The sequence below is a fragment of the Anomaloglossus baeobatrachus genome, chromosome 4 (assembly GCF_048569485.1).
Source record: "Anomaloglossus baeobatrachus isolate aAnoBae1 chromosome 4, aAnoBae1.hap1, whole genome shotgun sequence".
Lineage (NCBI taxonomy): Eukaryota > Metazoa > Chordata > Amphibia > Anura > Aromobatidae > Anomaloglossus > Anomaloglossus baeobatrachus.
In genome coordinates, this window is record NC_134356.1 from 619157421 (window position 1) to 619173042 (window position 15622).

A 15622-nucleotide genomic window follows, 5' to 3' on the forward strand; every position below is an offset into this window, starting at 1 on the left:
TCTTCCGTTCCGTTCTAGACCTAAAACTGCTCAAAAAGCAGTGTAAACCAGGCGGTTCCGGATGGAATCCCTCCGCTCCGTCATTGCCTCAAGGTCTCAAGGAGATTTCCTAGCATCAAGAGACATCAGGATGCTTATCTCCACGTGCCGATTGCTCCAGAGCACCAGCGTTTGCTGCGATTCGTTATAGAAGACGAGCATCTTCAGTTCGTAGACCTGCCCTTAGGTCTGGCGACAGCCCCACGGGTTTTCACCAAGGTCATGGCAGCAGTGGTAGCAGTCCTGCACTCTCAGGGTCACTCTGTGATCCCTTACTTGGACGATCTACTTGTCAAGGCACCCTCTCAAGAGGCATGCCAACGCAGCCTGAACGTTGCGCTGGAGACTCTCCAGAGTTTCGGGTGGATCATCAACTTTTCAAAGTTAAATCTGACACCGACCCAATCACTGACATATCTTGGCATAGAGTTTTATACTCTCTCAGCGATAGTGAAGCTTCCGCTGGACAAACAGCGTTCACTACAGACGGGGGTGCAGTCTCTCCTTCAAGGCCAGTCACACCCCTTAAGACGCCTCATGCACTTCCTAGCGAAGATGGTAGCAGCAATGGAGGCAGTCCTTTTCGCGCAGTTTCATCTGCGTCCACTTCAATGGGACATTCTCCGCCAAAGCGATGGGAAGTCGACGTCCCTAGACAGGAACGTCTCCCTTTCTCAGACGGTCAAGGACTCTCTTCAGTGGTGACTTCTTCCCACCTCATTGTCAAAAGGAAGGTCCTTCCTACCCCCATCCTGGACGGTGGTCACGACAGACGTGAGTCTGTCAGGGTGGAGAACAGTCTTTCTCCACCACAGGGCTCAGGGTACGTGGACTCAGCAGGAGTCCACCCTTCAGATCAATGTTCTGGAAATCTAAGCAGTGTATCTTGCCCTGCAAGCCTTCCAGCAGTGGCTGGAATGCAAACAGATCCGAGTTCAGTCGGACAACTCCACAGCGGTAGCATACATCAACCACCAAGGCAGAATACGCAGTCGGCAAGCCTCCCAAGAAGTCCGGCGGACTCTGATGTTGGTGGAAGACAGAGCATCCACCATATCCGCAGTTCACATCCCGGGCGTAGAAAACTGGGAAGCAGACTTCCTCAATCGCCAGGGTATGGACGCAGGGGAAGGGTCTCTGCACCCGGACGTGTTTCAGGAAATCTGGGGCCTTCGGGGGAGGCCGGACGTCGACCTAATGGCGTCTAGGCACAACACCAAGGTCACGAGTTTCATGGTGTGGTCTTACGATCAACGAGCTCTGGCGGCAGGCGCCTTAGTTCAGGATGGGTCGCAGTTCCAGCTACCCTATGTGTTTCCCCCTCTGGCACTGTTGCCCAGAGTGCTACGCAAGATCAGCTCCGATTGCCGCCGCGCCATCCTCGTCGCCCCAGACTGGCAGAGGAGGTCGTGGTACCCGGATCTGTGGCATCTCACGGTCGGCCAGCCGTGGGCACTACCAGACCGGCCAAACTTACTGTCCCAAGGGCCGTTTTCCATCTGAATCCTACGGCCCTGAACCTGACTGGGTGGCCATTGAGTCCTGGATCCTAGCGTCTTCAGGATTATCTCATGACGTCATTGCCACCATGTGACGGGCTAGGAAGCCGACGTCTGCCAAGATCTACCACTGGACGTGGAAGATATTCTTACCTTAGGGCTCTGCTCAGGGAGTGTCTCCCTGGCCATTTGCATTGCCTACTTTTCTCTCCTTCCTGCAATCTGGTTGGGAAACAGGTTTGTTGCTCGGCTCCCTTAAAGGACAAGTTCCAGCGCTGTCTGTATTCTTTCAGAAGCGCCTAGCACGACTTCCTCAGGTACGCACGTTCCTGCAGGGGGTTTGTCACATTGTCCCTCCGTACTGAGGCCGTTAGACCCATGGGATCTGAACAGGGTACTAATTGCTCTCCAGAAGCCGCCCTTCGAGCCTCTGAGGGATGTTTCACTTTCTCGACTTTCACAGAAAGTGGCCTTTCTGGTAGCGGTCACGTCTCTTCGGAGAGTGTCCGAGCTAGCAGCGCGGTCATCCAAAGCTCCCTTCCTGGTGTTTCACCAAGACAAGGTAGTGCTGCGCCCGATTCCGGAGTTTCTCCCTAAGGTGGTATCCCCTTTTCATCACAATCAGGATATCTCCTTACCTTCCTTTTGTCCTTATCCATTTCATCGATATGAAATGGATTTGCATTGTTGGATCTGGTGAAGAGCACTCAGAATCTACATTTCCCGCACGGCGCCCCTGCGCCGATCGGATGCACTCTTTGTCCTTGTCACTGGTCAGCACAAGGGGTCGCAGGCTGCCAAATCCACCCTGGCTCGATGGATCAAGGAACCAATCCTTGAAGCCTACCGTTCTGCTGGGCTTCCGGTTCCATCAGGGCTGAAGGCCCATTCTACCAGAGCCGTGGGTGCGTCCTGGGCATTACGGCACCAGGATACGGCTCAGCAGGTGTGCCAGGCGGCTACCTGGGCGAGTCTGCACACCTTCACCAAGCGTTATCAGGTGCATGCCTACGCTTAGGCGGATGCCAGCCTAAGTAGAAGAGTCCTGCAGGCGGCGGTTGCCTCCATGTAGGGAAGGGCTGTTTTTACAGTCCAAACTTGAGGTATTAATTTACCCACCCAGGGACTGCTTTTGGACGTCCCAATCGTCTGGGTCTCCCAATGGAGCGCCGAAGAAGAAGGGAATTTTGTTACTTACCGTAAATTCCTTTTCTTCTAGCTCCAATTGGGAGACCCAGCACCCGCCCCTGTTTCCTTCGGGATTTTTGGTTTGTTCGGGTACACATGTTGTTCATGTTGAATGGTTTCAGTTCTCCGATGTTCCTTCGGATTGAATTTGTTTAACCAGTTATTGGCTTTCCTCCTTCTTGCTTTTGCACTAAAACTGAGCAGCCCGTGATCCCACGGGGGGTGTATAGGCAGAAGGGGAGGGGCCTTACACTTTTTAGTGTAATACTTTGTGTGGCCTCCGGAGGCAGTAGCTATACACCCAATCGTCTGGGTCTCCCAATTGGAGCTAGAAGAAAAGGAATTTACGGTAAGTAACAAAATTCCCTTCTTCTCCCCCACCTCCACCTATAGAGGAGTCTGCTTCGCAGCAGGAGAAACACCAGTTTAGGTTTCCTAAACGTACACGGAGTGCGTTCTTCGATCACTCTAACTTCAGAGATGCTGTCCAGAAGCACAGAGCATTTCCGGACAAGCGCTTTTCTAAACGTCTTAATGACACACGCTACCCTTTTCCTGCTGACGTAGTTAAGGGTTGGGCTCAATGTCCCAAGGTGGATCCTCCAGTCTCTAGACTGGCGGCTAGATCCGTAGTGTCAGTGGCAGATGGTTCATCGCTCAAGGATGCCACTGACAGGCAGATAGAACTCCTGATGAAATTTATCTATGAAGCCATAGGCGCGTCTTTTGCCCCAGCCTTTGCAGCAGTGTGGGCACTCCAGGCTATCTCAGCTTGTCTATCTGAGATTAATGCGGTCACACGTACCTCTGCTCCGCAAGTTGCGTCTTTGACTTCTCAGGCGTCGTTTTTTTCATCCTACGCCATGAATGCCGTCCTGGACTCTGCGAGCCGTACAGCGGTAGCGTCCGCCAATTCGGTGGCAGTCCGCAGGGCCATGTGGCTACGCGAATGGAAGGCAGACTCTGCTTCCAAGAAGTTCCTAACCGGTTTGCCATTTTCTGGCGACTGTTTGTTTGGCGAGCAATTGGATGAAATTATTAAGCAATCTAAGGGAAAGGATTCGTCCTTACCCCAGTCCAAGCCAAAAAGACCGCAGCAACGAAAGATTCAGTCGAGGTTTCGGTCCTTTCGGCCCTCAGCCAAGTCCCAACCCTCCACGGCCAGCAGGCCTCAGAAGGGCCAGAGGACCTCTCATGCATGGCGGTCTAAGTCACGTCCTCCAAAGACCGCCGGAGGCACCGTCTCCAAGGCGGCCTCCTCATGACTTTCGGCCTCCCCAAACCGCATCCTCGGTCGGTGGCAGGCTCTCCCGCTTTTGCGACGCCTGGTGGCCACATGTCCAAGACCGATGGGTGAGAGACATTCTGTCTCACGGTTACAGGATAGAGCTCAGCTCTCGTCCTCCGACTCGTTTCTTCAGAACATCTCCGCCCCCCGAGCGAGCCGATGCACTTCTTCAGGCGGTGAACACTCTGAGGACAGAAGGAGTTGTGATCCCCGTTCCCCTTCAAGAACGTGGTCGCGGCTTTTACTCCAACTTGTTCGTGGTGCCAAAAAAGGACGGATCATTCCGTCCTGTTCTGGACCTCAAACTGTTCAACAGACACGTGAGAACCAGACGGTTTCGCATGGAATCTCTCCGCTCGGTCATCGCTTTGATGTCACAAGGAGACTTCCTAGCATCAATCGACATCAGGGATGCTTATCTCCATGTGCCGATTGCACCAGAGCATCAACGCTTCCTGCGTTTCGCCATCGGGGACGAACACCTTCAGTTTGTAGCACTGCCTTTCGGCCTGGCGACAGCCCCACGGGTCTTCACCAAGGTCATGGCATCCGTGGTGGCGGTCCTACACTCTCAGGGTCACTCGGTGATCCCTTACTTAGACGATCTCCTAGTCAAGGCCCCCTCTCGGGCGGCATGCCAACACAGCCTGACCATTGCTCTGGAGACTCTCCAGAGGTTCGGGTGGATCATCAATTTCCCAAAGTCAAAATTGACACCGACCCAATCACTGACGTACCTCGGGATGGAGTTTCATACTCTCTCAGCAATAGTCAAGCTTCCGCTGGACAAACAGCGTTCGCTGCAGACAGGGGTGCACTCTCTTCTTCGGGCCCAGTCACACCCCTTGCGGCGCCTCATGCACTTCCTAGGGAAGATGGTGGCAGCTATGGAGGCAGTTCCCTTTGCGCAGTTTCATCTGCGTCCACTTCAATGGGACATTCTCCGCAAATGGGACAGGAGGTCGACGTCCCTAGACAGGAACGTCTCTCTTTCACTGGCAACCAAAACCTCTCTTCAGTGGTGGCTTCTTCCCACTTCTTTGTCGTGGGGAAAATCCTTCCTGCCCCCATCCTGGGCTGTGGTCACGACGGATGCGAGTCTGTCAGGGTGGGGAGCGGTTTTTCTCCACCACAGGGCTCAGGGAACCTGGACTCCAACAGAGTCCTCCCTTCAGATCAATGTTCTGGAGATAAGGGCAGTGTATCTAGCCCTAAAGGCGTTCCATCGGTGGCTGGAGGGCAGGCAGATCCGCATACAGTCGGACAACGCCACGGCGGTTGCGTACATCAACCACCAGGGCGGCACACGCAGTCGTCAAGCCTTCCAAGAAGTTCGGCGGATTCTGATGTGGGCGGAGGCCACAGCCTCCACCATCTTCGCAGTTCACATCCCGGGCGTAGAAAACTGGGAAGCAGACTTTCTCAGTCGCCAGGGCATGGACGCAGGGGAATGGTCTCTTCACCCGGACGTGTTTCAAGAGATCTGTTGCCGCTGGGGAACGCCGGACGTCGACCTCATGGCGTCTCGGCACAACAACAAAGTCCCGGCATTCATAGCACGGTCTCAAGATCACAGAGCTCTGGCGGCTGACGCATTAGTTCAGGATTGGTCGCAGTTTCGACTGCCTTATGTATTTCCTCCTCTAGCACTGCTGCCCAGAGTGTTACGCAAAATCAGGTCCGACTGCCGCCGCGCCATCCTCGTCGCTCCAGATTGGCCGAGGAGGTCGTGGTACCCGGATCTGTGGCACCTCACGGTGGGTCAACCGTGGGCACTCCCAGACCGCCCAGACTTGCTGTCTCAAGGGCCATTTTTCCATCTGAATTCTGTGGCCCTCAACCTGACTGTGTGGCCATTGAGTCCTGGCTCCTAGCGTCTTCAGGGTTATCTCAAGATGTCATTGCCACTATGAGACAGGCCAGGAAACCAACGTCCGCCAAGATCTATTACAGGACTTGGAGGATCTTTTTATCCTGGTGCTCTGATCAGGGTTTTTCCCCCTGGCCGTTTACCTTGCCCACTTTTCTTTCCTTCCTTCAATCCGGAATGGACAAGGGTTTGTCGCTCGGTTCTCTCAAGGGACAAGTATCGGCGCTTTCCGTGTTTTTTCAAAAGCGTCTAGCCAGACTTCCGCAGGTCCGCACGTTCCTGCAGGGAGTTTGCCACATAGTCCCACCTTACAAGAGGCCGCTGGAACCATGGGATCTTAACAGAGTGCTAAAGGCTCTTCAGAAACCACCTTTCGAGCCACTGCGGGATGTCTCTCTATCACGTCTTTCGCAGAAGGTGGCATTTCTAGTGGCAGTTACATCGCTCCGTAGAGTGTCGGAGTTGGCAGCGCTGTCATGCAAAGCCCCCTTCCTGGTTTTTCACCAGGATAAGGTGGTTCTGCGTCCGGTCCTGGAATTTCTCCCTAAGGTGGTATCCCCTTTTCATCTCAATCAGGATATCTCCTTACCTTCATTTTGCCCTCATCCAGTTCACCAATGTGAAAAGGATTTGCACTTGCTAGATCTAGTGAGAGCTCTCCGGCTCTACATTTCTCGCACGGCGCCCCTGCGCCGTTCTGATGCGCTCTTTGTCCTTGTCGCTGGCCAGCGTAAGGGTTCGCAGGCTTCCAAGTCAATCTTGGCTCGGTGGATCAAGGAACCGATTCTTGAAGCCTACCGTTCTTCTGGGCTTCCGATTCCTTCAGGGCTAAAAGCCCATTCTACCAGAGCCGTGGGTGCATCCTGGGCATTGCGGCACCAGGCTACGGCTCAGCAGGTGTGTCAGGCGGCTACCTGGTCGAGTCTGCACACTTTCAGGAAACACTATCAGGTGCATGCCTATGCTTCGGCAGATGCCAGTCTAGGTAGGCGAGTCCTTCAGGCGGCGGTTGCCCACCTGTAAGAAGGGGCCGTTTTCGGCTCTTTTTATCGAGGTATTCTTTTACCCACCCAGGGACTGCTTTTGGACGTCCCAATTGTCTGGGTCTCCCAATGGAGCGACAAAGAAGAAGGGAATTTTGTTTACTTACCGTAAATTCCTTTTCTTCTAGCTCCTATTGGGAGACCCAGCACCCGCCCCTGTTCCCTTCGGGCTGTTGTTCTTTTGTGTACACATGTTGTTCATGTGGAATTGTTCTTTTGGTTCATGGTTCAGTTCTCCGAACATCCTTCGGATTGAATTTGCCTTAGACCAATTTATAAGTTTCCTCCTTCCTGCTTTTGCACCAAACTGAGGAGCCCGTGATGCACGGGAGGGTGTATAGGCAGAGGGGAGGGGTTACACTTTTTAAAGTGTAATACTTTGTGTGGCCTTCGGAGGCAGAAGCTATACACCCAATTGTCTGGATCTCCCAATAGGAGCTAGAAGAAAAGGAATTTACGGTAAGTAAACAAAATTCCCTTCTTTCTGAGTAATGTGAGTCATGAATTTCTCGCTGGGTCACGTGTCCTCTAACCTTTCTGTTCTTGAACAAAGAACAATGCATTTCTAAGAAACGTGAAGGCGTTTCCACATTCCCCCATCTCCAATGTCTCACTGTCCAGCCGCAATTAGTCCTGGGATATCACCCAGAGTACATCCACATACAGTCATGGCCGAAAGTGTTGGCACCCTTGAAATTCTTCCAGAAAATTAAGTATTTCTTTCAGAATATTGCAATTACACATGTTTTGTTGTACACTTTTTTTTCTTTTGTGTGTATTGGAGCAACACAAAAAAAAAAAAAAGAAAGAAAAAGGGCAAATTGAACACAATGTCACACAAAACTACACAAATTGGATGGACAAAATTGTTGGCACCCTCAACTTTAATATTTGGTTGCACACCCTTTGGAATAAATACCGTGTTTTTCGTTTTTAAGACGCATCGGATTATAAGACGCATCCCAAATTTAGAGTTATAAAACGTAAAAAAAAACGGGTCCGTCTTATACTCCGGTGTTGTCTTACCGGAGGGGGGCGGCAACGGTGGTGGAGAGGGGTCACAGGAGGCAGAGGTTGTGCTGGCGTTGGGTCAGTGTTGTCAGTGGTTGTGTGGTGGAGCACGCCGGTGCGGCGAGTGTCCCAGATGCTCTGTCGGCGGTCCAGGCTTCAAAGAAATGGTGCCCGGAGCGGTGTATGTGCAGAAGGAGCTCTCATCTGCGCGCGCGCTCACTCTGGGCACCATCATTTGAAGCCCGGATCGTCGACAGACCATCTGGGACACCCACCGCACAGCCACCGCAGTCCACACGGCCAGCCGGCCACTCGCACGGAGAGGCAGCCGACCACCCGCACAGAGAGGCAGCCGACCACCCGCACGGAGAGGCAGCCGGCCACCCGCACAGAGAGGCAGCCGGCCGCCGGCATCGAGTGGCGGCCGGCCGCCGGCAGTTAGTGGCAGCCGGCCGCCGACACCGAGTGGCAGCCGGCCGCCGACACCGAGTGGCAGCCGGCCGCCGACACCGAGTGGCAGCCGGCCGCCGACACCGAGTGGCAGCCGGCCGCCGACACCGAGTGGCAGCCGGCCGCCGACACCGAGTGGCAGCCGGCCGCCGACACCGAGTGGCAGCCGGCCGCCGACACCGAGTGGCAGCCGGCCGCCGACACCGAGTGGCAGCCGGCCGCCGACACCGAGTGGCAGCCGGCCGCCGACACCGAGTGGCAGCCGGCCGCCGACACCGAGTGGCAGCCGGCCGCCGACACCGAGTGGCAGCCGGCCGCCGACACCGAGTGGCAGCCGGCCGCCGACACCGAGAGGCAGACAAAGTATGTGTAACTGCAATAATTTTCTGAGAGATATACTTCATTTTCTGGAAGAATTTCAATGGTGCCAACATTTTTGGCCGTGACTGTATATGCTGTAGTATTTAATGACTCCCATATCACTACATAGCTAGTCAAAGTTTATGTTCAGAGCGGTACAACGTATTTTTTTTTGAGAGATCAGTTAAGTCAATAGTTGTCACTGAAGCTGGTATAATGGCAGAACTTTCTGTTTTCGGAATCTGAGCGCCAAAATTCCCTGAATGGACACCTAAATAAACCTAAAAGATTGTAGACGGCCAGAATGCTGGCACCACCAGGGCTTCATGGATGATTGTTAATGTTTCCTATATTGTAAGTTGAATGATCAAGCAATTGCTGGTTCAAGTCCCAGAGTAGGAATAAAAAAAAGGTCAAAAATAATTCAAAAGAAATGTAAAAAGAAACAAAAAAATTCGATTCACCCTTTTCACAATACAAAAGCCAAGGAAAGATCAAAATAAGGGGGAACTTCAGAATTTTTTCACCAACTTTACTGCACTTGGATTTTTTTCTCCTTTAGTACATTATATGGTAAAAAAGTTATGGCTCTTAAAATAAGGGGAAGAAAAAAAAACCAAAAATGCAAAAATGAAAATTGGCTGCGGCAGGAAGAGATTTTTATTTCTGTACATCGGACGCACAATGCTGTGCCGGATATATACTTAACGGTTAATCAGCACAGGATTTAGATAAAAATATCTAAGGGGTGGTATTCACTGAAAATATTGGGACGCTATCTGTGATGTATGGCTGTAAGGGATCGGTCCCTGTTGGTGATTCTTCGTTGATGACATCTTGTCTTCTGTAGGTGTGTTACCGCCGCAATGGTCACAACGAGATGGATGAGCCCATGTTCACCCAACCCCTGATGTACAAGCAGATCCGCAAACAGAAGACAGTACTACAAAAATACGCAGAGACCCTTATTTCTCAAGGAGTGGTCAACCAGCCGGAGTACGAGGTATGAAGTGCACAAGCCGTAACCAGGCATTGTGCGCAACCCACAGACAATTGTTTTGTAACTCTTGCATTAAGCTGTTTTGTGAATGCCTTGTAGGAGGAGATAGCCAAGTATGACAGAATTTGTGAGGAAGCACAGACCCGCTCCAAAGATGAGAAAATCCTTCATATCAAGCACTGGCTGGACTCCCCATGGCCCGGTACGTGATCCGTTTCTGCGGCATTAGTTCTTTTTTTGCCTGATCGGGCAAGGAGAAATGATTACGGCTGCACATTGGGTACGACTATTGCAAAGATGTCTGGCAAGTAGCATGCTCATGTCCTATTCTAATTAATAAGACTTATGCACAACATTCAGACACGTCTCCTATACCCACCAAACCTGCTGCAGCGCCTCTTTATGCCCAATGTCAGATTTGAGATCATCTGCACAAACCCTTTAAGGTCTTTTTCTAAATGCCTCCACTTTCGTACAGGTTTCTTCACTCTGGACGGACAGCCCCGCAGTATGTCCTGCCCCTCAACTGGCCTCAGTGATGACGAATTGTCTCATATCGGAAATGTGGCGAGCTCCGTTCCTGTGGAGGACTTTACTATCCATGGAGGTAAAAAAAAAAAAAAATCTTTTTTTTTTTCTTTTCTTTTAACCCCTTCAGCCCCCGGGCACTTTCTGTTTTTGCGTTTTTGTTTTTTGCTCCCCTTCTTCCGAGAGGCGTAACCTTTTTATTTTTCCATCAATCTTGCCATATGAGGGCTTGTTTTTTGCGGGACGAGTTGTACTTTTAAATGAAACCATAAGTTTTACCATATAGTGTACTGGAAAACGGCAAAAAAATTCCAAGTGCGGAAAAATTGCAAAAAAAGTGGGATCGTACAATAGTTTTTGGGATATTTTATTCACCGTGTTCACTATATGGTAAAACTGAGGTATCTATGTGATGCCTCAGGTCGGTGCGAGTTTGTAGACACCAAACATGTATAGGTTTACTTGTATCTAAGGGGTTAAAAAAAATTCACAAGCTTGTCCAAAAAACGTGGCGCATGTTTTGCGCCATTTTCCAAAACCCGTAGCGTTCTCATTTTTCAGGATCTGAGGCTCAGTGATGGCTTATTTTTTGCGTCTCGACCTGACGTTCTTAACGGTAGCATTTTTGCGCAGATGCTACGTTTTGATCGCCTGTTAATGCATTTTGCGCAAAATTTGCGGCGACCAAAAAACGTAATTTTGGCGTTTGGAATTTTTTTACCGCTACTGATCAGATTCATTGATTTTATATTTTGATAGATCGGGCATTTCTGAACGTGGTGATACCAAATATGTGTGTATTTTTTATTTTTTTAACCCTTTAATTTTCAATGGGGTGAAAGGGGGGTGATTTGAACTTTTAGGTTTTTTTATTTTTTTTAAATTTTTTAAAACTTTTTTTTTTTATTTTACTAGTCCCCCTAGGGGGCTATAGCGATCAGCAATCCGATCGCTCTGCACTATCTGCAGATCTCAGCTACAAAGCTGAGAACTGCAGATTTGCTGCTTCACTTTCAATGCCGGCTGTATTCCGGCATTGAGAGGAAGTGAGTCATGTTAGCTACAGGCGTCATCACATGACCCTGTGCTACCATGGCAACCGCCGAAAGTCACATGATCATGTCACGTGACTTCCGGTGGGGGCGGGGTAAGTGACTGTCATGGCGGCGCCCATATACATATCGCTGCCAAGATTTTGGCAGCGAAATGTAAGGGGTTAATGGCCGCGAGTGGAAGCGATTCCACCCTCGGCTAGCAGGCACACATGTCAGCTGTTGATAACAGCTGATATGTGCGCGGATTGCCGCCACCTGCCGGCAGCAGGGAAATCCGGCTTACCGGCACACGATCCATGACGTACCCAGTACGTCATGGGTTGTTAAGGGGTTAAGGACAGCTAACTGCACTTAAAGAGGACCACCCACCAGGATTTTCATATATAAACTAAAGCCAGTGCTATACTGGCACTATCACACTGATTCTATAAATACCTTTAGTTGTGAGATCGGATGTATACTTTCTAAAATACAGGCAAGTAAAGTTTGTTAAATGCACTGTTATGTGATTGATAGCAGCTACAGAATATCTAAGAGGTGGGTCGGGGTTTGCTAGTTATTCCCGCCCCTGTCTGCCTGTCCTTCCTCCCCCTGTCTCTGTTATTACAGGGGGAAGAAGGAGGGAGGAAGTATAGGGGGTAGGTAGGCACATAGGGGCGGGAATAACTAGCAGAACTCGACCCACCTATTAGATATTCCATTTCTCCTTGAATCAAGTTTGATTGCGTTTCACCAACTTTACTTGCCTATAATTCAGAAAGTATACATCCGATCTCACAACTAAAGGTATATATAGAATAAGCATGATAGCGCCAGTATAGCACTGGCTTTAGGTTATATAGGAAAATCCTGGTGGGTGGTCCTCTTTAAATGTTGTCAGGGCTTACATTCTAATATTTCTTCGGCGCTCCATTGGGAGACCCAGACGATTGGTGTATAGCACTGCCTCCGGAGGCCACACAAAGCAATTACACTAAAAAGTGTAAGGCCCCTCCCCTTCTGGCTATACACCCCCAGTGGGATCACTGGCTCACCAGTTTTCTGCTTTGTGCGAAGGAGGTCAGACATCCACGCATAGCTCCACTGTTTAGTCAGCAGCAGCTGCTGACTATGTCGGATGGAAGAAAAGAGGGCCCATATGGGGCCCCCAGCATGCTCCCTTCTTACCCCACTTGTGGTTTGTAAGGTTGAGGTACCCATTGCGGGTACAGAGGCTGGAGCCCACATGCTGTTTTCCTTCCCCATCCCCCTGAGGGGCTCTGAGGAAGTGGGATCTTACCGGCCCCCAAGCCCTGAGGCCGGGCTCCATCCACAGACCCAGTGAACCTGCTGGATACGGAGCTGGGTACCGTTCAGGGACAAGGCCCTGCAACTTTCAGGTACTCTGTGTCCCCGTACAGACAGGCACGCACACGCCAGACTTGCTGGGTGTGTTAGTGCGCCGGGGACAGTAGCGCTGCACGCTGGGGTTTGAGTCACAGCAGCTTAGCTGTGTGACTTCATGTGCTGGGAACTACCGCGCCGGCCACTCTCGGAGCGGCGGCGCGGCTGGGACTTGTAGTGCGCCGGGGACTTAGCGCCGACCGCGCTTTTACGGCGGCGGCGCTTATAAATTTAGTCCCCGGCTTTTGCGGCCTAGCTCCGCTTCGTTCCCGCCCCCTCCCTGTCAATCAGGGAATGGGACAGACGCTGTGCAATCGTCAGCGCCGAGGGCTGGAGCCTTATTTACATGCTCCAGCCCTCTCACTAGGCACAGTGGGACGCTGGTTTCCCGCTTTTGGTCTGAGCACGCCCAGGGCCCGCCCCCCCCTCCACAGGACGCCGGCAGCCATTCCTGCATGCAGTCTGGCTGGAGGACGGACACAGGCTCTGGGAGACCCAGACTAGGGATTTCTGGCGACCACACACCCGCGTTTAGCGGGCGGTAAGCAGCACATTAGTGCTGGCCCCACTAGTGCCACAGTGTTGTATTGGTGTACTTTTTCCTGTACCAGATATATATATATATATATACTGCACTGTACGGTCGCTTCTTGGCTGTATACCCCTATATTGCTCTGAGGAGACAGCAACATGTCATCCACAAAACGCAAGGGTGCCAAGGCACGGGCTGTATACACTGCTTGTACAGCATGTGGGGCTAATCTACCAGCAGGCTCCAACGACTCTCATTGTGTGCAATGTTCAGTCCCAGTGGCACTTCGTCAGCCAGAGCCTATGGTGGTGGTATCCCAGGCAGAGACGCCTGTGAACCCTGCCCCGGTGACGGGGACAGAATTTGCAGTCTTTGCTGATAAAATGTCTGTGACTATGACAAAAATCCTGGAGACCTTGCAGTCCAGGCCAGTTGCTCAGACCATGGACACTGCTGTGTCTATGTTCCCCGGTCCCCCTCAGTTGGAACTAATCCGTACTTCAAGGGGGTCCCAGGCATCACAGGCTAAGGGCTCTGACTCTGATGACAGTCCCAGGCCGCCTAAGCGAGCTCGCTGGGAGAGACCCTCCACGTCGTCACGCGGGTCAGGGTCTCAGCGAGAAGGGTCTCTATATGATGAGACAGAGGTGGGTGATCAGGAGTCTGGTCCTGACACCGCACTCAATTTGGATACGCCAGATGGTGACGCCATGGTAAATGACCTTATAGCGGCCATCAATAGGCTGTTGGATATTTCTCCCCCAGCCCCTTCAGCAGAGGAGGCAGCTGCCCAGCAGGAGAAATTCCATTTCCTGTATCCCAAGCGTAAATTGAGTACTTTTCTGGACCACTCTGACTTCAGAGAATCAATCCAGAAACACCATGCTTATCCGGACAAGCGTTTTTCCAAACGTCTGAAGGATACACGTTATCCCTTTCCCCCTGACGTGGTCAAACGCTGGACCCAGTGTCCAAAAGTGGACCCTCCAATATCCAGGCTTGCAGCTAGATCCATAGTTGCAGTGGAGGATGGGGCTTCACTTAAAGATGCCAATGACAGACAGATGGACCTTTGGTTGAAATCTGTCTATGAAGCTATTGGCGCGTCGTTTGCTCCAGCATTCGCGGCCGTGTGGGCGCTCCAAGCTATTTCAGCTGGTCTGGCACAGGTGGACTCTTTCTTAAGTCCAGCAGTGCCGCAAGTGGCGTCCTTAACTACGCAAATGACTGCGTTTGCGACCTACGCTGTCAATGCGGTACTAGACTCTACGAGCCGTACCTCAATGGCATCCGCCAACTCTGTAGTTTTGCGCAGAGCCTTGTGGTTAAAAGAATGGAAAGCAGATTCTGCTTCTAAAAAATGTTTAACCAGCTTGCCATTATCTGGAGACAGACTGTTTGGTGAGCAATTGGTGGAAATCATTAAACAGTCCAAAGGTAAGGACTCTTCCTTACCCCAGCCCAGATCAAGCAAACCTCAACAGAGGAAGTGGCAGTCAAAGTTTCGGTCCTTTCGAGGCTCGGGCAAGCCCCAATTCTCCTCGTCCAAAGGGACTCAGAAAGAGCAAAGGAGCTCTGATTCCTGGCGGACTCACTCACGCCCCAAGAAAGCAACCGGAGGTACCGCTTCCAAGGCGGCTGCCTCATGACTTTCGGCCGCCTCCCTCCGCATCCTCGGTCGGTGGCAGGCTCTCCCGCTTTTGCGACATTTGGCTGCCACAGGTCAAAGACCGGTGGGTAACAGACATTTTGTCTCACGGGTACAGGATAGAGTTCAGTTCTCGTCCTCCGCCTCGGTTCTTCAGAACTTCCCCACATCCCGACCGAGCAGATGCCCTTCTGCAGGCGGTGCATTCTCTAAGAGCAGAAGGAGTGGTGGTCCCTGTTCCTCTTCGGGAACAAGGACAAGGTTTTTACTCCAATCTCTTTGTGGTGCCAAAAAAGGACGGCTCATTCCGTCCTGTTCTGGACCTAAAACTGCTCAACAAGCATGTGAACGCCAGGCGGTTCCGGATGGAATCCCTCCGCTCAGTCATTGCCTCAATGTCTCAAGGAGATTTCCTAGCATCAATAGACATCAAAGATGCTTATCTCCACGTGCCGATTGCTACAGAGCACCAACGCTTTCTACGCTTCGTGATAGGAGACGACCATCTTCAGTTCGTAGCTCTTCCATTTAGTCTGGCGACAGCCCCACGGGTGTTCACCAAGGTCATGGCGGCAGTGGTAGCAGTCTTGCACTCTCAGGGACACTCTGTGATCCCTTACTTGGACGATCTACTTGTCAAGGCACCCTCTCAGGAGGCATGCCAACTCAGCCTGAACGTTGCACTGGAGACTCTCCAGACGTTCGGGTGGATCATCAACTTCTCAAAG

The 15622-nt window shown here is 51.6% G+C and overlaps 1 protein-coding gene across 3 annotated transcripts in view; it reads left to right on the forward strand.

Annotated features, from left to right (window-relative positions):
* OGDH (oxoglutarate dehydrogenase) overlaps nt 1–15622 on the forward strand; it is a 161160-nt gene that overhangs the window by 127373 nt on the left and 18165 nt on the right. For all 3 annotated transcript variants that reach the window (XM_075346268.1, XM_075346266.1, XM_075346265.1), the window contains 3 exons: nt 9599–9751; nt 9848–9950; nt 10227–10355. In XM_075346268.1, coding sequence (XP_075202383.1) covers nt 9599–9751; nt 9848–9950; nt 10227–10355 — 385 coding nt within the window. The remainder of the gene's footprint in view (nt 1–9598; nt 9752–9847; nt 9951–10226; nt 10356–15622) is intronic.